This window comes from Conger conger, chromosome 13, assembly GCF_963514075.1.
Source record: "Conger conger chromosome 13, fConCon1.1, whole genome shotgun sequence".
NCBI classification, from domain to species: domain Eukaryota; kingdom Metazoa; phylum Chordata; class Actinopteri; order Anguilliformes; family Congridae; genus Conger; species Conger conger.
The window spans coordinates 29,435,978-29,458,701 of NC_083772.1; the positions used below are offsets into that span (position 1 = coordinate 29,435,978).

General features: G+C 40.3%; 1 protein-coding gene across 2 annotated transcripts; it reads right to left on the reverse strand.

The window, feature by feature from the left end:
• Positions 1–2,248: 2,248 nt before the first annotated feature.
• LOC133107873 (neprilysin-like) lies at positions 2,249–22,602 on the reverse strand. 2 transcript variants are annotated; one of them, XM_061217142.1, is made up of 22 exons: positions 22,289–22,602; positions 21,494–21,529; positions 21,062–21,223; positions 14,228–14,308; positions 13,934–14,029; positions 13,735–13,853; positions 13,374–13,439; positions 11,711–11,845; positions 10,984–11,085; positions 10,567–10,703; positions 10,167–10,260; positions 9,850–9,978; positions 8,583–8,681; positions 8,362–8,439; positions 7,987–8,090; positions 7,165–7,223; positions 6,380–6,499; positions 5,501–5,634; positions 5,155–5,220; positions 3,075–3,170; positions 2,899–2,975; positions 2,249–2,664 (listed from the first exon to the last, which is right to left on the reverse strand). In XM_061217142.1, the coding sequence occupies exons 1-22, from the start codon at positions 22,368–22,370 to the stop codon at positions 2,565–2,567; spliced, it is 2,172 nt and encodes a 723-aa protein (XP_061073126.1). In that variant the 5' UTR covers positions 22,371–22,602; the 3' UTR covers positions 2,249–2,564. The 2 variants fall into 2 exon arrangements, with proteins under 2 accessions (XP_061073126.1, XP_061073125.1); XM_061217141.1 differs by having other exon boundaries at positions 22,283–22,600.
• Between the last annotated feature and the right edge of the window lie 122 nt (positions 22,603–22,724).

Consider the following 22,724-nt stretch of genomic DNA (forward strand, 5'->3'; position numbering starts at 1 on the left):
GCTTGCAGGCAGAATCAGGATAATGAGGCTGTTATAAAGACCCATAGATCTTCTATCTTGTACCATGGGTACACTGATGAGAGAGAGCAGGCAAGAAGGGATGTGCTTTCAGAGAGAGAGAATTTATGTTATTAAGGGCAAAGCGACCCAGAGTTTTCCCAAATTCAGTAACACATCAGCTTCACACTGGCCATCTCTTCACACAAATGTATTGTAGGCAGTGTGTGTGTGTGTGTGTGTGTGTGTGTGCGCGTGTGTGTGTATCTGTGTGTGTTGCCTTTGCAGGGTATGTACACCTCCAAGTCTTACATTTACAGCCAAGCAAAAATGTTATGGTATGATATCACAATGACCTCACACAATCAGAGCTGAGATTACACACATGCTTATGACAGATAGAATAGAGACTATGATTCAAAGGGTGTGTGTGTGTTTGAGAGTGAGAGAGTGAGAGAGAGTGAGTGAGAGAATATATGCTTGTATATCAGGTGGGCTTTGGCAGCAGGCCAGCTGTGCAGGAGGTCTTTAATGCTGACCAGAGTAACATGGGCTCATGGTTCAAGTTTCAGCCCTCATTGCACACTGTCGCCAAAGTGCCAACAAATGTGTTTCCAATCAGATGGAGGCCAGCATGAGGTATATTTAACACGTCCCAAGTGTAGCAATAAAGATAGCTGGAAAAATACGCTGTGTAAAAGGTATGGGGTGCCGAAAAAGACGTGGTGAGGGGTGGGGGAGGTGGGTAGGCAGCTAACCCTGTCAGTCCAACTTCCAACTTGCTACACTGCCAAAATGGAATTCTAACCTCAGCTAGTTTGACTGCCACTCCTGACAACTGACAAATTGTTTTACAAAGAGTAATACTATAATAAGTGCATATGCTATGAATTTTTCACAAAGTATGAGACCAGGAGACAAGCGATGATGCTACCTGCTACTCACCCGTTTCTTCTTTTCACTGATGCTTCAAGGCACATAAGTGACTCAAAAGGACCACAGTATTGTTTAGAATTTATTAAACAAATGTTCTTTTCTCATTACAAAGTATCTGAGGTAATTCTGTCTCTTTCAGTTGGTTTGGGTCTAGTGTTCATTTTCATAAAAATGTGTGAGAATCTAAGTCAAACAAAAACAGAAGTGCTTTATGGTAAATGCAGCATAAATCTCGAGACAGAAATTTGCTGTGTAATGGTACACAACTCATATTTCTCATATTAATAAAAAAGAAAATAAACATCTTATACAACTTACATAAAATAATAAACCTGTTATTTTAAGGAGAATGTGAAGTTGAAAATCAAAAACACACTTTGATTTGGCTTGTGTAGAGTGTAGTTGGTTATGATGACATTATGTCAGAATTTTGAATATAATAACAAATGTAAAGGGAAACCAGGGAAGGAGAGACAGGCAATCTTTGGCATTGTCATCTGTTAATGTGGTCTTTTCACACTATCACCATGGACAAACTGTTCCACTCTACCTACCAACTGTGAGTATATACAGTTCCCCCATGTGGTTTAACAGGGCCACACTAACCACCCAGAATACAAATCAAAATCATACTATGGGTGAGAAGAACAGAGTGGGGCAGGCAGCCCTTCCACCCTGTAGCAGCCCACAACAATAGGCAGCTACTAAATAAAGTAGGAGGCCTTCTGAAATATCACATGGAAAAAACATTGTAATGCGACAGGCTGTGGTCCAATCAATGAAACTGATTTGATTAGGCAAGAAGCCACAATCCTGTAGACCACACATACTGTACACCTTTTTCAGTGTAAGTGTATGTAACTACAAAAACAACAACATTATTGATGCGGTACCAACGAATGAAAAATTTGATTTTAAAGTATATATAGAAAGAAAAACTGTATTGTAACTACTATAGTATACATGTTACTTTGCTTTAATGCTATGTAGAACTTAGACACTTATTTTACATATATGGCACTACAAGGCATGAAAGAATGTTATCCCTCAGAAGGAACCTTTTAATGTGTGTGTGTGTGTGTGTGTGTGTATGTTTTTGAATATTCTGAATTAGGCTCATATATTCCAGTATGTATTAATAAAGCATATGATGCAAATGTATAATGAAAATAAATCATACATCAAAAGTCTTGTGTGTGCACTGTAAATGTACTGACTAAAGGAAGTCGTGTTCAGCTCCTGCAGGGCCATGAATATGTGTTGGGGTTTTTCCAATAACTGTTTAACAATCCTCATTTCATCACAAAGTTCAAGGTTAGTCCTGATATATGTTTAATATCATTTAGTTCAATAGCTCTGTGAGCACACAATTCTGCAAAACTGTAGCACATTTACCGTGGCTGTCTGCATGTACACAGATTTTTTATTTTTTGTAACTGAGGAACTAGGAGTTGGGGTGTTGCCTATAATAGCACCCCCCCCTATGTGCACACCACCGTCCCCCAGGAAGTGAGTGTGACAGTCCTAGTCTACCCTGTGGTGAGGCATGGAGTAGTCCTGTCCCTGCCAAAGTGGTCTAACAGTCCTAGGTGAGGAGGGAACACCCCCTTAGTTCTCCCTCTTATCGTTCATCACCAAACTTGACATGTCTTCTCAGGCACCATGTAAGAGTCCTTCCGGCAGTTGAAAGCATCGGCAAACGCTGGAAAATTCTGCAGGGACCCCAGCACCCTGTGGATCAGAGTTGTTTTAGACTTTTGTTTTCCTAAAACCTCACTCAAGCAACTCAAGCAACTCAAGCACCAAGTTAATCAAAAAATGGTTCAAGTTCAACAGAAAACTTTGGGGAAAACTGCACTTGGGACACAGTTGTCCGGAAGTCATGGTAAATTGTCAGCACAAAAGGGGATATGAAATGCATAGTCCATTTAAGATGAGTGGTTAAAAAGAGTAAGAAAAAAGTACCTGAACTTTCCTGGGCTGTGGACATCGGTTTTTATGGAGTTAATGGCATGCTCAGGTCTGTGAGTTCCGCACCAAACCTTAGGAGGCACAAAATTATGAATACAAGAAATGAAACAAGGGGGTCTCTAGTCCTCTACTCACAGTCAAATGCTCCCTCCCCATCTCACTCTTATCACCTGAGCAAAATTGAGGAAGAACAGTTGATGGTGGTTGTGGTTGATCCCTGGCAGAGGTAGCTCCTCCCCATGTTTGTTGATGTAGTTCTGGTAAGCCTGCAGCATCAAACACAACACCCCCATCATAACACTACACAAGCGCCAAATTTACGTACTCGCAGGGAAAAATGCGGCCTGGAGAGGGCATGTTGTTGTGGTCGCAGTCTGCCTGAAATTAATGTTTTATTTACAAAGGCTACAGCTCATTACGCAATCAGCAAATGGGACTGTCTACGCATTGTATTTTTATAATGAGGCTGATCGTAAACAGTGTAGTTAAAACACGTGTTGAGAATATCTTCACTGCATGTGGCAATATCCATGTAACTGGTGCCACATAAAAGCGTATCCAGCACAGGATGAAATGTGCAAATATTCCAGCTGTGGTGGTTACTGTCGTTTGAATTAATCCAAAATGTGAGTTGTAACATTGCAATGAGCTTGACTATTGCTGGGATAGAATGGGAACGTTGTGTGGGAGGACCTCAGCTCCCAGAAGCGCAGACATTTGTATGGCTGCTTGCTTGTTAGTCTTTCCTTGTTTCTTTTCCATGATTGTTTTGGAGGATAACAAATCAAAACAAACACACAACCCTGTTTTCATTATTTTAGCAATGCCAGTTGGGCATGCTTGAGCATTCTAACGATGTTCTTGTAAAGGCATTTCTTTCCGCGATGGACAAAAGCGATTAAAAGCAGCGTATCAATACATTCATCCTACTCTTTTTTTTTTTTTTTGCTAGCAGCAACAATGCTTTGATTTGTTTGCAAACACTTGCTACTGTCACTATGGTTGAGCATGTTATTTCAGTCATTTCCCATTCAATATAATACATCATAAGCCACACTTATATAATATCCCTTTATTTGCGCGGTCCAATCTTAAATGCATATGCATTAAGGAGAGAAGTGCACCTGGCGATGACTCGCCTACTGTGGTCCCAGCCCTGTGCGGCAGTTTGATACATAAGACGCACGTTTCCTGGGCAGAATGCGCCATATGTGCGCCAGAAAATTGTTGCAAAAGGCTTCGCACATCTGGCCCTAAGAATCTAATATGAGACCTCACATCTGACCAGAACTAAGGTTATCCAAAGAAAAATAAACCTGGGTACCTTAATTATCATTCGCCATTTCTGAATACAGCCGTTCTAGCATTTTCAGAAATTTGCCCATGTTATCTTCTATTTCAAAACCAGCACTGTTTTATCAAAAACATGTTTAGGTCCCATAAAGCAGGGAATGACTGAAGAGGAATGTGTGTACACAGAATGCCTCATGTGGGAAAAAAAGGGTCCGGTTCACTGGCATCCATGTCACACCACTCTCTATTGACCTACTCTAATCGATCAGACATCTATGGTCTGCTTGCTAAAAGCTGCAGATGAAGTGCCTTTCTCCAGTTGTGTCTATGTAAAGCTGCAGAGGAAAAGAAGCAGTTGGCGACATCATGTGCTTTGGAGGAGATTGTGAGTTTGTCTACTCTCTCCCGCAACAGATACAGCAGTATGAATACTGCTGTATATGACAATTGGAGCTAAAGCATTAAAAAACTATAATTTCAAAGTATATGACTGAATCTGGCTGCTCTGTGATTTAAACACTTTAGCCACATTTTCTGAATGGAAATTCCTGGACATGGAATGGAAATCGAATGAATCAACCCCACTCTCTCTTCAGAGTTTTGGGTGCATGCCTTCATTTAATGTATTTTGTATCTCTCTCCCTCTCACACTCTCCAATATCCTTCCGTCTTATGGCAAGCAATCATGTCCAACCATAAAGCTCAGCACAGGGGTAATAATTCAAAAACAGGAGAAGAGTATTTTCCGAAAAAGCCATTACACCACATGCAGATTTCAACATTTTCTTCTCAAGAGCTATTATTCGCAACTGCTGAATTCCTACTGAATATGGACCTATTGCATTTCTCAAAAAAGTATATTAAATCTCAGGTTCCTGGAACAATATTCATGACTAGAAAGCAGAACATGGAGCAACAACAGCCAATGCTGAAGTGTACAGTGATTACATTACTTACTTGATATGCCTGACGGATTCCTCCATTGTCAGCAATGTTCTCCCCTAATGTATTATTTCCACTGAGCTGGTCACAGAAAGAAGGGGTGCAGACAATAAGCACTTCTTAGCAAATTTCTGAAAATGACATCATACTCCATGAAAACAAATCACTGAAACTGATAGTGGCAGTCTCCGGCAATAGAACAAACTGCCGTGAACAACAAATCAATTATAATATTTATTTATTTATTATTATTTTAACTTTTTGCATGAGAAGTTTTGTTTTGTCTTTGACCACACTGATATTTACAGTAATACAGTATAACAGAATGTTTTCCGCTAAAGGGCAAAACTGGCATCCTCACATTTTGACCATTAGCCAGATCCCAGGTGTAGTTTCCATACTGGTAGACCATACACTTTGAGAGCTCTTGGAACTTCTCAGTCGACCCCACAGTCCACCAGTCCTTCAGATCACCGTCCTTGTCAAAGTTTCTCCCTGATAAAATAAAAAAAACTGTTGAGTTGACAGATAATACTGTAATATTGTCAAATCCTATCAGTTATCTCACTTCCCACTCAAGGTTACAGAAGTGGTATTTCACCATACTTTGTTGAAAGGAACAAGGAAAGTGCTATCTGTTAGAAACTCAATATTAATTCAGGCATTTACAGCAGGAAGGTATCCTCTGAATACAGTATAAATCACTGAGGTTAAGAGTACAATGAGCTTTTTAATATTGCACTGGTTAACGTGGTTGTACTGTCCGGCTAACTAGCACTTTACCAGTACACCACTTGGCAGCTTCAATCCCAGCCTTAGTTGGACATTGCAGAACCTGGAATCATAATCCTGACACACTGTACTGTTGTAATCTTTCATTTGGTTATGACTGAAGATGGCAGATCACTCAAAATGTGGAATTACTGCAGCAGTGGATATCATTGAAGCATATTCACTCTTGCAATGTTTGCAAGCATGCCAAAGTCATCTGCTTAATGGATAAACATGCAGTCAGACTACCTGATTTTAAATCCATTAATTCAGTAGCAAAGAGTCAACTCTTCAATTCCACCAACTGTGTCTGTGTTTTTGCTCTTCTCTTATTTACAGAGAAATTAAATATTACAGAGGAGCTCTTCTCAAATATCACTTATAAAAGTTGACTGAATTGTGCCAGAGAAACTCCAAATACGACGATATTAAACTGCATCGTAGAGAAAAGATGCTTGGACTGACTTACCATTGTCGTCAAAGCCATGAGTTATTTCATGACCTATGACCATGCCGATGCCACCATAGTTGAGAGACTTGGCTTGCCCTTTGCCAAAGAAAGGAGGCTGCAGAATGCCAGCAGGAAAGACTGCAGAGGAGAACCACACATTCAGTAGTGTGCAAAAATATCGGCACCCCTGGTCAAAAAGCCTTTTACAGTTTATCCTTTATTAAGTTAATTAAAAAAAATTTTTTTTACAGTTTCAAAATAATTAAAAGGAAAAAGGCTCTGTTCCGAAACATTTCACAGGGCCCTTTTCCTTTATAAAAAATATATAAAAAAATAATTTGAAAAAATAATTTATAAACAGTAAAAAATGAAAATAATTGTACATGCTTAAAATGAGCAAAAAGGTCTCATGTTTAATTCTGTTACATTTAGTTCAGGTATGCTTTTCTTCACACACAGATTCAATATAACAGACATTTAAACCAGACGTGCCCAGATATTTTACTCCAAATCCAGAAATTGATGAAAGCTTCTGTCCCTAATAATGTCACGTATCACACATATATTAAACTGAATACACTTTTAGACAAGAAAGTTTCACACAGTGCTGCAGAGTACCTTTACATGGACACAATGCGAGCAATATCTCATGTCCACAATGTCTTAAGGAAACCTTAATTGACTGACATGTTGTGACAATTTGCGACAGGTTGGCTTGAGACTTTGCCAGTATTTTCTATTATTTCATTATGTGTATCGTGTAATGTAAGAATGGTTGCCATAGCTGCTTGAAGTTCTGTTACCTATCTGGTTTCTTGGGGTGGAATAGAAGGCATTTACCACAGCTGCTCCAGAGATCCACCTTGTGTTGCCAACAAAAACAATTCAAAATAATAACATTATTAGTGCTTGCAGCAATGCAATACCAATACCAATACCAATCAATCATTGTTTGAATGGCACAGCCTATTTGAGTATTGTTGCTGACCCTGTGCATCCCTTCATGGCCACAATGTACCCATCTTGTAATGGCTACTTCCAGCATGACAATGCACCATGTCTCAAAGCAAAAGTCATCTCAACCTGGTTTCATGAACATGACAATGAGTACAATGTTCTTCAGTGGCCTTCCCAGCCAACGGATCTGAATCCAATAGAACACCTTTGGGATGTGGTCGAACGGGAGATTCGCAGCATGAATGTGCAGCTGACAAATCTGAGAAATTGCTTGATGCAATCATGTTAACATGGAACAGAATAGGAACTTGTAGAATCCACGCCATGAAGAATTGAGGCTATTTTGAGAACAAAGTGATATTAGTATGCTGTTCCTAATAAAGTGCTCAGTGAGTGTAAAGTCCTTTAAGCAAGGAAAGGCAAAGTAATTAGGTTCTCTGATGGTCAAGATGTTATGTCGGTGGTATGCTCCTATGTAGTCAAATCCATATATTATATAGTATATTTCAAAAAGACACAAAAGTACAAAAATGGCAGGGATTCAGCTACAGCAAGACACAAATTGATGAGAAACATCAGACTACGAGCACTGAAAGCAAAAAGCAGTCATTACACCTGAGCTCGATGGAAGGCCATTTTGTTTTGAAGAGAGAAAAAAAGATACATACTCTTCCTTGTTCACTTTCTGTCTCAATTTCTTCAATGTTTTCTTCTGTTGGAACTCAAAATTCTTCTGGATGTTCTCAAAGTACTCCTCCACATTGTAACTCAACTGAAAAAGAAAAAAAAAAATGTAAAGGAAAAAAGAAGAAAATGTGACTATTGTTATAACTCTGAAGACCCCATGTGCCTCTGAAATGAGGCCATAAAATAGTGTTCCTGTCAGGACCCCGGCTGTGACAGCCCTCTTGGTGACTGCAAGCCACGTGGCCAGCACACAGCTGGGAGGCCCCTCATCATGGGGAATGGAAACACTCAAAGCGTTTCATTTCCCAGTCTGGCCTGCTCCACAGCCCACCACCCACAGGCACACTGAAACTCACGTCCTGGTACTCTTTGTCCAGGTAGGCATCGTCCATGATGTTTTCTGAATACCCGATCCTCTCTCGAATGGCTCTCGCCTGCAGCGGACAAAAATGTTTATGCGTTAAAAAGATATTAAGATCCAGGGAACGGAACTACAATGGACTTTTACTTTTAAATGAAGCCACTTCAGAAAAGTATTTTGAGGTTTTACTTTAGAGCTTTGAATTGTAGGTCTCACCTTTTCTTCAGCAGCTTTTTTGGTCTCTGCATCCATCCAGTTGAGGTCATCCAGATTTTTCACAAAGACTTCCCTGATCTCTGCAATCATTTCATTCATCTGAGGCAGGGGAAAAAAAAAACCTTTAAACAAACCTGATTTTCTGTATTATTGCATATGTCACACTTAATGGTTAATACATTTAACATGTTTTAATTTATTTGCAATTATTGCTACTAAAGGTTATTAAAGTTTGAAGTGGCAATTACTTTTTCATATGGGTGATATGGGCATTTGACAACTTTTTAATTAAATAAATAATGAATTTTTGTTGTTGTATGTTTTGTGTTTACTCAGGTTCCCTTTGCCTAATATGACATTTTGTATAAGGATCTGAAACCATTCACTGTGGAAAAATATGGCAAAATAGAGAAAATCAGGAAGGGGGCAAATACTTTTTCATGGCACTGTATCAGCGAACATATCAATGCTATGAATCATGTACCACTACAAGCAGATATATTATGTGGCGTTTATCTTGCCTTGGCATTGTTTAGTATCCTAAAAATATTTTTTGCGCAAAGATATATGTTCTGTACTATTATTCCCTAGGCCTAAGATGTCCAAACTTTGTTTGAGGAGCAGCAAACTGCGTTACCCACAGGTCCCTGCTGTACTTGCTGCACTTTACATGGATTCCAGATTCCAGTTAGCAACCTCTCAGCACGCCTCAGACATTTTTTATTTCACTTGTACTTTCTGCTCAGTGTGTATTCTCACTTGCTATTTGACCTTAGATGAAAAGATGAAAGGTTTGGATAAGACATTTAATGGAAAGAATGCTCACTTAATCCCCATGACCAACAGTGACAGGCAAGATATTCATGCTGTTAACAGTGGTAGGGGGCATAGTGGCAGTTAATCAGTGATGTCTGGCCATTACACACACACACACACACAAGCAGCATGATGCATGGCGGGAACTGAGATCCTGTGCGTTGCTGTTACGCGAGATGGCAGTTAGAAGCTGTGATTCATGACCCATTAAGATTTCCTTTTAACGACACACAGTGAGGACAGACCCCTCGTCCTGGACCTGTACTCTTCTGCATGCCCACACACACACACACACACACACACACACACACACACACACACACACACACACACACACACACACACACACACACACACACACACACACACACACACACACACACACACACACACACACACACACACACACACACACACACACAAAAATACACAGATGCCGGACTCAATTCACCATTTCCTTGCTCTCCCCAGCAAAGGCCTCTTCCACATACAGCCTTCCTACTGCCTTTTCCAGGTTGTTGTTGACGTAATTAGCACACTGACGCCACCCAGCAGCCTCTGATGTTGTGCCATATAAGGCCTACAAGAGAAGGAGAAGTGCATCTGTGAACATAGTTAAAGCTAGCAAAAAGCTCCAAAGGAATCTGAAGGCAGCGGTGAAGATTCCGAGAAGATCGGTTTGTTGAGGCTAACGTTGGTCAGCTAATGTTTAACCTACTCCAATAAATGCTGGTGATAGCAAGGGGGAAGCAAGATAGCCCACGGTACCTTTCTGAAGGCTTTTCCTGTGTCTTTGTATGCTCTGCTGAGACCAGCCACCATATTCATCACGTATCGCCAGACCAAGTAGTTCTGTATATCTCTGCGAGCACGGAAGAAGAGTATACAGTATGACTGAATCTGTACGACACCTCTGTCAGTGTGACATCCTGTCTACGACCTCCCCATCCATGCACTTATCCACAGCTCATATATTACTGGGTCGCTTCCTAGCACAGTAGCTGGACCAGTGTCATTGCATATTTCATCAAGGTGCTTAACCTGAATTGGTTTGTAAATGTTACTAATAATGTGCAAATATGTGTGTTACATAACCCAACATGGATGAGAGCACATATGCAAAAAAGCAGTAAACAACAGCAAAATTCAGAAACAATGTGAACTATACCTGGGGCTGTATTCTGCAAGGATTGGTTTCAGCCTCAATAAATAGTTTGGTGCATACACAATCACCTGCTCGTCATCAGTCACTGTGGTGTTTACTGATTTCATTATATTGTTAGCGAAATGAGTCCAGTTAAATTCCTGTCAGACACAAAGAAAAGATTTATTCTCCAAGGATCAATGCAAAGACACAAAGCTACAGTGGCTAGTTATGGCAAAGACAAAGGAAAGTGCTGCATATTTAAATGTATGAAAACAGTACGGAAATATGTGAAATGCAGTTTATCACATTCTGATTTGACAGGCCTGCAGAAGGCATATTACAAAAGCATAAACATAAACATTATTTTCACTTGACTCATATTTGATCAATGAATCATGAAGACACACCAATAAAAAATAAATAAAAAAAACCTCTTACTTTTGAACCGATCTGTAAGGTGAAGTTTTCATTGAGAACACGTAACTGCATTTTGTTGTAGAGAAAAACAGGGTTGTTTCTATCATCAGGCGTGTCTGTGGCCTGCAATGAAGGAGCGGTTAGGACAATGTCAGCCTCTCTTACCGAGACGCATAACCAGTCTCTCTCAAGGACAATAAAATATCTTGGATTTCAATCTAGCCGCACATTCTGCATGGGATAAACACGCTGGAACACTATCGTGGACTTCCAATAAAGCTCTGCTCAATATCAGTGATCTGCACAAGGTGACACAAACACACTCAGAGCCAACATAAAAATGTGTCTGTCTCACACACTGGCTCCACGTTTCATTCCAAAGGCCCTTGGTCAGCCCAAGTGCTCTGGTCAAAACAACACCCAACAATGGGCACACTGTGTGCCAGCTTGATGAGAAAATGGGTTGTGGGTGCTTACTTATGTCCAAGAGCAACAATTTATTCCTTCGAAAGCCAACAGGCTGTAAATGTCAGACTATGACTGTCTTCTACAATACGGTTGGCAACAATGAAAATGAGAAAACATGTTATTTTCTTTTTTTACAAGTAGTTATAGTTCAGAGGCCTGTTGATATAGATGCTGGAAGCAAAAACTGCAACTGGAAACTTAAATCTATGCCCATGTTTGCAATAAGGAATTGTTGGGATCATGGAAACAGTGCTCTGGCTCGGTCTGTTGTGATACTTACGTTAGCGAGCTCTTTCTCCAACTGCATGACTCTTGCCACCTCTTGCGCAATCAGGGTCTGATTGGCACTCAGGCCCCGGTCTGTCCGGATCAGCCAGGCCACGTTGAACATGAACTCTTCGTATGCCTTGCACGCCTGTGCAAATGGGAGAAAAGCCAGCTGTGAAAGAGTTGCGCGGAGCAGGTACTGGACATATTTAGCCTGTTTTTCAAGTTGTGTATGCACACACCTCTCTATGTACAGGATATTGCATTGATTGTGTGAGGAGGAATTTCTTACTGCATTGGCAAATATTCAACTGACAAAAAATACCACAAGGGAAATTTTTTCTGATCCTCTGGGTCACTTTGGAATTATAAATATTTGCACTGCAGTCATGAACTCCCTTCAGCATCTTTGCTCCCCATTAATAACCAGAAAGGACACCCCAATTGGGGGTATACTAATTTATTTAATAACTGCACCCCCTCCCACCGGAGAATCATTTCCAAATCTTTCCTTCTTAGCTGGTACATAACAGACTGAAACTGGAGAAAGGATGTCGACTGTAAAGGGTACATCTGGTTTGGGTTGTGGTCAGACTGCACCAGACAGTCTGCTTTGTTTGTATTTTTTAATGATTTACTTTGTATCTGGAAAGTATTACACATCAAAAGACGAAAGCAGAAAAATGCAAATAATACATTAGAACAATATCTGCTCTGAGGCTTGGATGCTCATGCTGCAAGATGAGAAAGCAAAGAGGCAGATTCTTTCAAATACTTTTTCCATTGGAGGGACTGAAGTCTGAAGGAGTAGCATGTGAACAGCTGAGCTTTCTGTCTCTCGTCATTTCATCATTCTCAGATTTTGTTTTTGTGACCAGAACCACAGGGAAACGGAGTATTAAAAAAACATCCCAATCATGGAAAATGAAAAAAATAATCTGTTGTGGGGGTGGGACATTCCTGTTAGAATCCATTATATTCCATTAGATAAGAATTACTTTAAACTTAAACACACTCCAGATTATTTTAATGCTGTGTTATCAGGATATCTCACATTCCTTGAATCTTCCTTCCAAGCTCTTGAGTAATATAATACTATAGATAATAATCAGAAACATTAAACTATCATAAACCAATAGCCCCTCCCCCAAAATTATTTTTAATTGTTTATTTTACGATGCATCTGTTTTTTTGTTTGTCCGTTATCTCTGTCCCTTCTGTTTAGTCTGTCTGTCTATGAATGTCCATGTAACCAATATCAATCTCCTTGAATCAGCATCTTTCTTTTGTCTTTTGTTTAAGCAGTTTGTTCGCTTAAATTTGTTTCTTTTTTGCTATACCCTTCCCTCAGTTTTGTTCATTATTCTTAATTAAAAAAATAAAGGTGACCTGTGTAAAAATGTGTGCGTGTGTGTGTGTGTGTGTGTGTGTGTGTGTGTGTGCGCGTGTGTGTGTGCGTGCGTTAATTTTGTGGGGATATTCTGAATTACTGTAGGCTCATACTATATATTCAAGTATGTATGAATAAGGCAAAACAGGTATAATTGTAAAATAACCGAATGCAGAAAGTCACATTTTTCACTGTCACAATGCATGAAAGAAGCTTAAGTAACTGAGTTTAGATGTCAGTATGGACCCTCTCAGTTGTGTAGAAGATGATGCAAAGAGAACCCAACCTCTTCATAGGGCCCTGTGCACACATAGTAATCCCGGGAGGAGAGGCCAAGTAAAGGTTGGTCAAACTGCAGAGGGGACAAAATCATAATTTTTCCATTTAAGCGCTTGCCTGGGCAACAAATTCCTATCTACTGCCTTATACTTATAATTATGATACTGAGAACCGCTGCTTGCGAAAAAACAAAAAAATAGTTCTGCGGGCAAAAACATGCTGTTAATGCGAGAGGTCAGAGGAGAAGTGCCAGACTAGACTGGTTGTAGCTGACTGGAAGGTGACAGTAACGCAAATAACCACACATTACAACAGTGGTATGCAGAAGAGCATTTCTGAATACACAATGCGTCAAACCTCACACTTACATGGATAATATGGGAATTGGAGTCTCTGTCATCAGCTCCAATGTAAAAATTAACAAGGACTTGCTTTTTATATTTCTCATTTAGCCTGCCCATGGTGTCCTCTGGTGCCCACTTCTCACCTGTAGCGGAGAGGTAAAAATGGTTAATGATCCACAGGCTTAGCCTTGGCACATGAGCTCTGCGCATAGCGGGATCTAACCATAATCAGCCTCCCAGTTGTCCACAGCAATCGGCCACTCAAAGACATCTGGCAGCATGTTGAGTAACGGAGTTCCACCTCTTTTTTCAATTGTGCCTGTTGGAAAGCCAGAAAAACATTGTTTTGTTTTGTTTGAATGGGGTTTCCTTCTGGGTCTCATTTGCTCGTATTGGCAACTGAAACCACGGAGTATTACAAATATCACAAACTCATCTCTTTATTAAGGCCTATTTTGGAGTAAAAGGCAGCGGCTGGCTGGTAGTGGGGGTGGGTTGGCTAATTTGATAAACTCACTGTCATTTGTGCAGGACTTGTAGAACGTCTTGGCTTTGGTCAAAGCACTGCTGTCACTTGGGTCTTGCCTCTCAAGAACACCTGGAACAAAATTTCAAATAGTGAACAAAAAAGTACTGGCCAGCTTCCCACATTGAAGGCCTCTGGTGATTCTATAAAGATGCATTTTTCTAGTTCGGTGCACTCGTACACTTAAAAGGAATGTCGTATGGCAATTGTTGCTAGAGTGTGTCCACAGATCATGAGAAGTCACGCAATGGTTTGAGCAGCATGACATCTCTGTTATCCATATGTCATGGCCTTCTCAGGCACCATAACTGAACCCAGTCAAGCATGTACGGAATATTCTGGAACGAGGCCTGAGGCAGAGTTACACCCTTCCAGCAACTACCCGTGAGCTTACGGTACTTCTCAAGTTGTATTCCTCCTGCACAATACCAGATGCTCTGTGCTCTGTGGCTGTAGTTGGCACACTTGGTAGTATGACACTCTATTAAGTGACTTTACATTGGTGTTTGCATTTGTAAAGTCACTACCTAGCAGTGTGTGCATAAACATTTCTGTTCTCATTCAAATTCATAACAAAATTCGCCATTTTCTTGGATGTCCAATTACGGTTAAAAAAAAAAAATCTCTCCTTCTGTCTAATCATTATTTTTCTAGCATTTATGTCCCAGTTTAATGTTAATTAAGGTCGAACGGGCACCTCCTGCTGAAGGCAGGGATCACGTGTGTGATTGGATTACAGACTGCCTGCAGTCAGGGTAGTGGGAGCCCCTCCGGGTTCAAACCACTCCCTGGGATTTAGAGTGCTCTTTGCCCCTCAAAATGCACCTCCATGATGTTGTTTTGGATGTAGGGTTCAGTGAATGTTAATTCTTTTTCCAGGAAAAATGTGATGTCTCTGCCTCCTGCTGTTATCCTTAAAAAGGAGGAAGAAGGTGGTGGTTAGAGGAATAACCTTTCAGTCCAGAACAGAATAATCGAACAAATAGTTCTGAGAATATATTCCGGGATTTATTGTCCTTTTTTTACGTCTTTTAAGTTAAGTAGGACCTGGGTCTCCCGAGTTAAGCATTGACTATCTGTATTGAGGTGTGCAGTTCCACCCCCCCTACTACTACTTAACTACTGCACCCATTATGACCCACGAACGCATGGCAGGAGGCCATGAGTGGGAATGAAGGAGTTTGTCCTGCACTTCCTATACTGCATCATGCAGGCAGTAGGCCTTCTCCTTCTTGTATCCTCCATTCATACCTAAGTATGCTCCACATCCAACTTTGTATGAGACTGGATTAGTCCTTCCACTGAGAGTCAGCTTCCTTCATAAAAGCAGAATGACTTTTCTTGTTCTGGGACAGACTGTTTACAGACCCATGGCTCCTCTGGACCCATGTGCAATCATGATAAAATGGATTTCACACACGGAAGCAGAGTTAAACCAGAACATATGGGACAAAGGTTTGTACGCAGACTGTGATGTCTTTCAGACCCAGCGACACAGCTGCGTGTCCCTCTCCAACCCCGGATGCATCGACATGGGTGGAGGTTATTTATTTCTTCCCCCCGTTTTGCATCTCGGAGAGATTATGCAAACCAGCTCAATATGCCCCTCGCTGTCAGTCGGATCTGCACTGGCAAAGCCTCCCACTGATGCAGCTGCTCCACTGTGTCGCACTTCAGTCACAACCAGTTTGCCACAGTGCACAGAAACAGGCGCTGTGTGACATTTCTGATTCTCTGAGGTTAAATGGAATATTCCTTTCATCTGCAGTCAGCAAAGCTCACATACACGTTGTAGTATACGTATATTATAATATATATTTACAGTGCCAGTCAAAAGTTTGGAATCACTGATAATTTTTTATGTTTTTTTTTTATTTACCAATGTAGCATTACATTTATCAAAATATAGTAAGAATAGTCAAGATATATGATAACTGTTTGAATTTTAAAAAATTGTATTCAATCTCTACATTTGACTGCAAAGTCCCATTTTCAACAACCATTACTCCAGTACACTAATAACACGCTGTATTACCCCATCCTGAAGTAATCATGCTAATGTATTAATTTTGTACTAGAGAAACCACTCCCATTATATAAAGCACAGCTAAAAACAAGGTGCTGTTTAATGAAGCTAAAAATATTATTAATTCAGTTGCTACACTATGTAGTTCACTGGCATTTCAGTTTTGGTTTAAAAAGGGCCAAAAAAGAAACTGCTTTCTCTAGAAACACATCCATCAATAGTTTTTTTGAGAGTTATAGGCTATTCCAAGCATTAGATTGCGGTGTGAGCTTTCATTATCTTGTAGTTTTGATTGCCTTTGGAGTCTGTTATTGCCGTTTGTCAATATGAGGACAGGACACAAGGAAACCCATAAAGAGGCTGAAAAAAAAGGAGAGACATTGTCCAAACAATATGCTTACACAATGAAATATTTGGAACGCACAGGTGTATGTTTGGGATCATTGTCTTGCTGTAGGATGAAGCAATAAAGCATAAGCATAAAAGCAACATTCATTCATTGTATATTTAATTAACTAATTGTTAATATTGTTTGCGTAATTATGAAATCTGGCAACATCACCCATGAAACCCAGTGGGTGGGCCTAACATTTTGATTGGTTACACCGAATAGTAAGTCAAGACCAGTCGATAATATGGCTTTCAGTTTCCCTGTAAATACTTGACCTGGCTGTGTTGGGAACAAAAAATTATCAGTTCACTGTACTTGGCTTTCGTGGAAGCTCACGGTTACATTCTAAAGCTCCATTTTGCCCTCCCTACATGAAGTTAACAAATATATTGCTTGTAACGTTACATCCCTGCCTGGCTTTAGAAGCCAATATTAACAGGTAACGTCAGCTAGCTAACTTGTATGTTTAACATTCTTTTACTGAACGTGAAGTTAATGTATGTACTGATGAGCTAATGTTAACAACATTCACATTTAAATAACTCAACTAGTTCCGAATATAGTCAGTGACATATTCCAATACTTTAGCTCACCTAAAAATTGGGCGGTCTAATACAAATGGCTATACAGTCCCCTCCAAAGGAATTGGAACAGCAGGCTCAATTCCTTTGTTTTTGTTATACACTGAAGACAATTTAGTTTGAGGTCAAAAGATGTACATGAAATGACAGATATGAATTTCAGCTTTCATTAAAAAAAAAAAAAAAAAAAAAAAAAATTCCCTTTTTCTTATGCGCCAATCCCAATAACCCTGCCAAGTCCCTCCCCTGGAGCAGCAAGCCAATTATGCCACTCCACGAGAGCCGGTCTCGGTGTGCAACTGCAACAAACTGCAACCGCAAGTCCGCTGCATCTTAGCCTGTTGCGCCACCGCGGCTTCCCTGAATTTCAGCTTTTATTTCCTGGTATATTTATCTAGATTTGTTCATCAACCAATTTTTAAGTGAGCATAAATATTGGAACATGTGACTTGTGGTTTCTTGTTGACCAGATGTGTCCTGTTAGATTGCTTAAACAATAAATAGTTTTGAATGTCTACTCTCAGTTTTAGCCTTGGGTTTTGCCTCTGAAGACTGCATTTGTGTCAAGCCAAAAGATAAACCAAAATGAAGAACAGAGAGCTGTTTTTGGGAGAAAAGCAAGCCATTTTGAAGTTTAGAAAAGAAGGGAAATCATTGGGGATAGCTTGTACAACAATTTGGAATGTACTGAAAAAGAAAGAAACTGCTGGCGTACTGAGCGACAGACATGGAACAGGTCGACCAAGGAAAACAACAGCAGTTGATGACAAAAACATTGCGAGAGCTGTGAAGAAAAACCACAAGAACCTCAGTAAGTGACATCACAAACAATCTCCACAGGTCAGGGGTGTAGGAATCTCAATCAAGCATTCAAAAAAGACTTAGAGAGCAGCAATATAGAGGCTATATCATAAAATGCAAATCATCAGTAGTAAGACTCAGAAGGTGAGATCACAATTTGCAAGAGATCTGTGATTAAAAACATATGCTTAGCCCTGGAATTAAGTTGCCAGACCTGTAATGCAAATGGTAAATGGTAAATGGCAGGCATTTATATAGCGCCTTTATCCAAAGCGCTGTACAATTGATGCTTCTCCATTCACCCATTCATACACACATTCACACACACACTCACACACCGACGGCGATTGGCTGCCATGCAAGGCACCGACCAGCTCGTCAGGAGCATTTGGGGGTTAGGTGTCTTGCTCAGGGACACTTCGACACAGCCCGGGCGGGGGATCGAACCAGCAACCCTCCGACTGCCAGACGACTGCTCTTACTGCCTGAGCCATGTCGCCCCACAAATATTTATCAGCCAATCATGTGGCAGCAACTAAATGCATAAAAGCATGCAGACATGGTCAAGAGGTTCAGTAGTTTTTCAGACCAAATATCAGAATGGGGAAGAAATACGATCTAAGTGACTTTCACGCACAACAGTCTCAATTTGTGTGTGTGCAGAGAATGGTGAGAAAAACAAAAAACATCCAGTGAGCAGTTCTGCGGGCAGAAATGCCTTGTTAATGAGAAAGGTCAGATGAGAAGGGCCAGACTGGTCAAAGCTGACAGGAAGGTGACAGTAATGCACATAACCACACAATACAACAGTGGTATGCAGAAGCACACAACGCGTCAAGCCTCTAAGTGGATAGTCTACAGCAGCAAAAGACTTAATATGTCTAATAAATACCTAATAAGGTGCTCATCGAGTGTATATCAATCAACCAATCAAAACATTGGGCCAGCCCACTGCGTTTGATGGGTGATGTAGATAGATAGATACTTTATTCATCCCGAGGGAGATTTTAGTTTGACAGATTTAAATATTTCACAATTTAATTAATTAAATAATGTAATAAAAATGTATTACAATAAATTAATTGTTTTGAATGAATTCATTGTGATTTGGATAAATTAAGTGTGGTTTTAATTCATTATTTATATATTGGCAGTTCTAATTCTCCATAAAGGACTGTGTCCTCTTCACTATCGTATGGAACACTTCACTGTGCTGTATGCATATGGTGTACTCTTTCTTAGATAGATCACCTCTGGAACTTAGTTTGACACATTGGGGGCTTGGGCTAGCAGCAGTGTTTCGGAAATAGCAGAAAAACAAATTCAAGCCAACAGGCCTGCTTCATGTACCTAACACATATTACACACCCACCCACACACACAAGCAAACCCCCTGTACACACATACACTCACACATATCCATGCAGATTTGTACTAAACTTAACCATGGCAAAATCTTTTTTATCTTGTATCAGCAAGTTAACATGGCCCAGAGCAAGATGCACCCCACACTTTTGGCAGGGCAGCTGTTTGGAGTAGTAAAGGCTTATAAAATTTGAGCAGAGTGGTAAAATCCAAGCACAATAATCCTCCTGGCACATTAAATCTGCCTGAAAAGAGAGTGTCTCCTCTCAGTTGCATAAATAATCAATGTCACTTAGTGTCATACATTGTAATGTCATGCAATAATTTGTGCTTTCTGCTCTATTTCAGTATCAATCTTACCACATCCTAAGGCGTTGCCTACAAGCTTGCATCTCAGAATCAAGGAGCTTAAGAAGAGCGATGACTTTATATGGAAGGATGACATGCAGGACATGCAAAATGTGGTCCTCCAAGATTTAACGTGGCCATTAAATTGTTTAATGATTGTTTAGCGTTTAATTGTTAACACACAAGCTCTGAATTTCTTAGCACAATAGTAAAGAAAGATCAAGAATATAAAACACATATAGCTGTTATATAAAAAATTGTTAATAACGAACATCCAAACAGCTGAGAATGAAAAGAGCAATATTAACCACGATAAACTTACACTAAAGTGTTACATAATAAATACAAAGAGCAAGAAGACACACATTTTATAGAATATTTTTCATAGTGACCTCGCCATCTGTGAAGAACTTATGACACAAATTAAATTAAAGGGCTCAATTCATAATCAGAAGTTCTGAATATTATTCCTTTTGACTAAAGTATTGCATTTGACAAAGTGTTACAGAATTTGGACATTGGACAACTGGGTTCTTTCTACAACCCTTCAACCTGCTGTTTCGCAAAAATGTTGCTCAAGGGCTACAATGTTGCATAGGGTCTGCCAATGGAGGAGCTTGTGTAAAATTTCCACAAAAAATGCTCAGTAAAAAGGACTTCATGAATGTGATTGTATCAGAAGGAGGTCTCTGAATAAGTGACAGTCTCCTCTTATTCATTTAAGAGCCACAGTGACGGTCTCCATACTTCATTTAAAAGCGCTCAACAGTGTGAGCAATGCCATAACCCTTGGAACCTCATCTAGTTGTTAATGTTTAACCCACAAAGAACGCTTCTGCAGAAGTCTGCTAAGTCAGACTCCCTAGACTGCACTGTCCTTTCTAAGAACCCCAGAGCATGACGCTTGGGCAGAATTGCACTTGTTGATCTCCCTGTAACGGGATCCTCAGAGACAGTAAATCAGGTGACACTGTGGGACTAATGAAGTCTCTCAGTTCTATCAAGTCCACCAGTGCTCAGGATCTTCGAAGATACCTAGTGCTGAGCAGGGATAAGCCCAACACTGCCCCCCCCCCCCCCTTATTGCCCCCACCATCAATCCCAGCATCTTTCTTTCAAAGTGCGTCAATAAGTACAAAACAAATACATTAATTGCTATCTCCTACAAGAAGTGAATAATAAAAAATGTATTAATTAATAAAAAATAAGGTTTTCCCAGAAAACTCCAGTGTAAATGTTTTACCATCACTGGGTCAGACTTTGACCTACACTCAGCAAATGTTTCAGCAATGTTAGATCAATGTTTCACTGACCTTTTAGAACAACTTCCAGCTCGTCCCTCAGGATGTCGAAGGTGCTGTACCGGGAGCTGGTCTCTGGGATTATGTTCTTTTTCAGCCAGCCCCCGCATGCATACTGGTAGAAGTTATCACATGGATTAACGCTGGGGTCCATGTTTGCAATGATGCGGGAAGCTGAAACAGCACCAGGATCAACAGCACTGTAAGGCTCAGCTAGTCAGAAGGCCATGAACTCCATATGACTCTGGCAAGGTTCCAAACAGAGGCCCTGCTGCCAAATTGTGAAGAACAAACCAGTCCAGACCAATGAATCGCTGGATGCCATAAATGGGCTTAAAAGCATTTATTTGCGATGATAACCATTATTCTGTAAGCAAATACCAAGGGCTTATTTTAAATGGTGATTGATGTTAATATCATTGGCACAAATGTGATTCAGCTCACCTGATTGGGTGCAATCTGCACTTGTGCAAACAGCATCTGTGAAGAAAACCACAAACACCTTCAACCATGTGCTTCCCATCAGGACCTATTCATATATTCACCACCACATACCACTCACTCTGCCCTGCATTTAAGACTGCAATCGCCAAGGAATGCTGTGGAAACCACATTCAAAACAGTCTCCTGGGGTGCTGAGCATACAAAGCTGTACAAAATTTTAAACAAGCACAATATTGTGGGGGAAATCATTCCTGTGATGACAGGGTTATCAAGAGACAGACCAAGTACTCGCCAGCCGCCCCCAGTGCTTGTTTTATTTGGAGGGAAATGAGATGAGTTATTTCTCCTCTCTCTCTCCTCATTTTTCTGAGGTGCCATGCCCCCAAACCCCCCACCCAGATTCATATGGAGAAATCCTTGTATGTGTTCTGTATGTGTTAACCCTTTCGCGTGTAACATCACAAATGTGATCACTCCAGAACTGGCCGAAATGCGTACGATCACAAATATGTGATTAGAACGCATCATTAGAACGCTCACTTCATGTTGTTGTCACAATTGGTTTCTGCCATCTAACACGGCTTCTGAACGAGTTCTGCACTAAACGTTGTCAGCATATTCATTATGGCAGAAGAAATCAATATACACTTGTGATTTTAGAAGTTGAAATGGAGCCGTAGAACACAGATCTAACAATTGTATCTTGCAATTGTGCAAACATGACTCCAATACGATGCCCACGAGTCGTCTGTTGTTCTACTGAAATGCACATTTTACGATCTCACTTACGCTCACAATTGTGGGGAGACATTTGCACCTTCTTCAGCACCATCAAGAGTCCAAATAGCATACATTTAGCTAATTTAGCGTTTGACATTTTCCAAGAATCAATGCACCAAATTAACTCTTTCCAACGCGGATCTTTATGTCCTCGGTCTAAGCATTAATTTGTTTAAATGGCCGGAAAACATATTCTACGGTAGTCCATGTGCCATGAGTTAACTAATTAGTAGTTTAACTAGTTTAATTAGTTAACTAGTTTAATTAATTTGGTCTCAATCATACAGTCTATGCTCCCAACACAACCTCACTTATGTCTTCATTCCCCAAAACTCTTCCGGGAAGATTGACCAAAAGAAGCGCGATATCTTAGTCACGTTTTTAGCTGTTTTGACCAAATGACGTGGGTGGGCGTGTTTTAGCCGTAGGCTATGTTTTTAGAACATCGTGA

What these genes read in the sequence shown, in the direction of transcription:
- LOC133107873 (XM_061217141.1), bottom strand. Translation starts at nt 22,370, where the DNA reads ATGTCAAACGCTAAATTAGCTAAATGTATGCTATTTGGACTCTTGATG. An exon ending in CAGGAAAAGCCTTCAGAAAG is followed by an intron (nt 9,979 to 10,166) that starts GTACCGTGGGCT and finishes CTTCTCTTGTAG; the next exon opens with GCCTTATATGGCACAACATC. An exon ending in CACAGCCCAGGAAAGTTCAG is followed by an intron (nt 2,665 to 2,898) that starts GTACTTTTTTCT and finishes TCTGATCCACAG; the next exon opens with GGTGCTGGGGTCCCTGCAGA.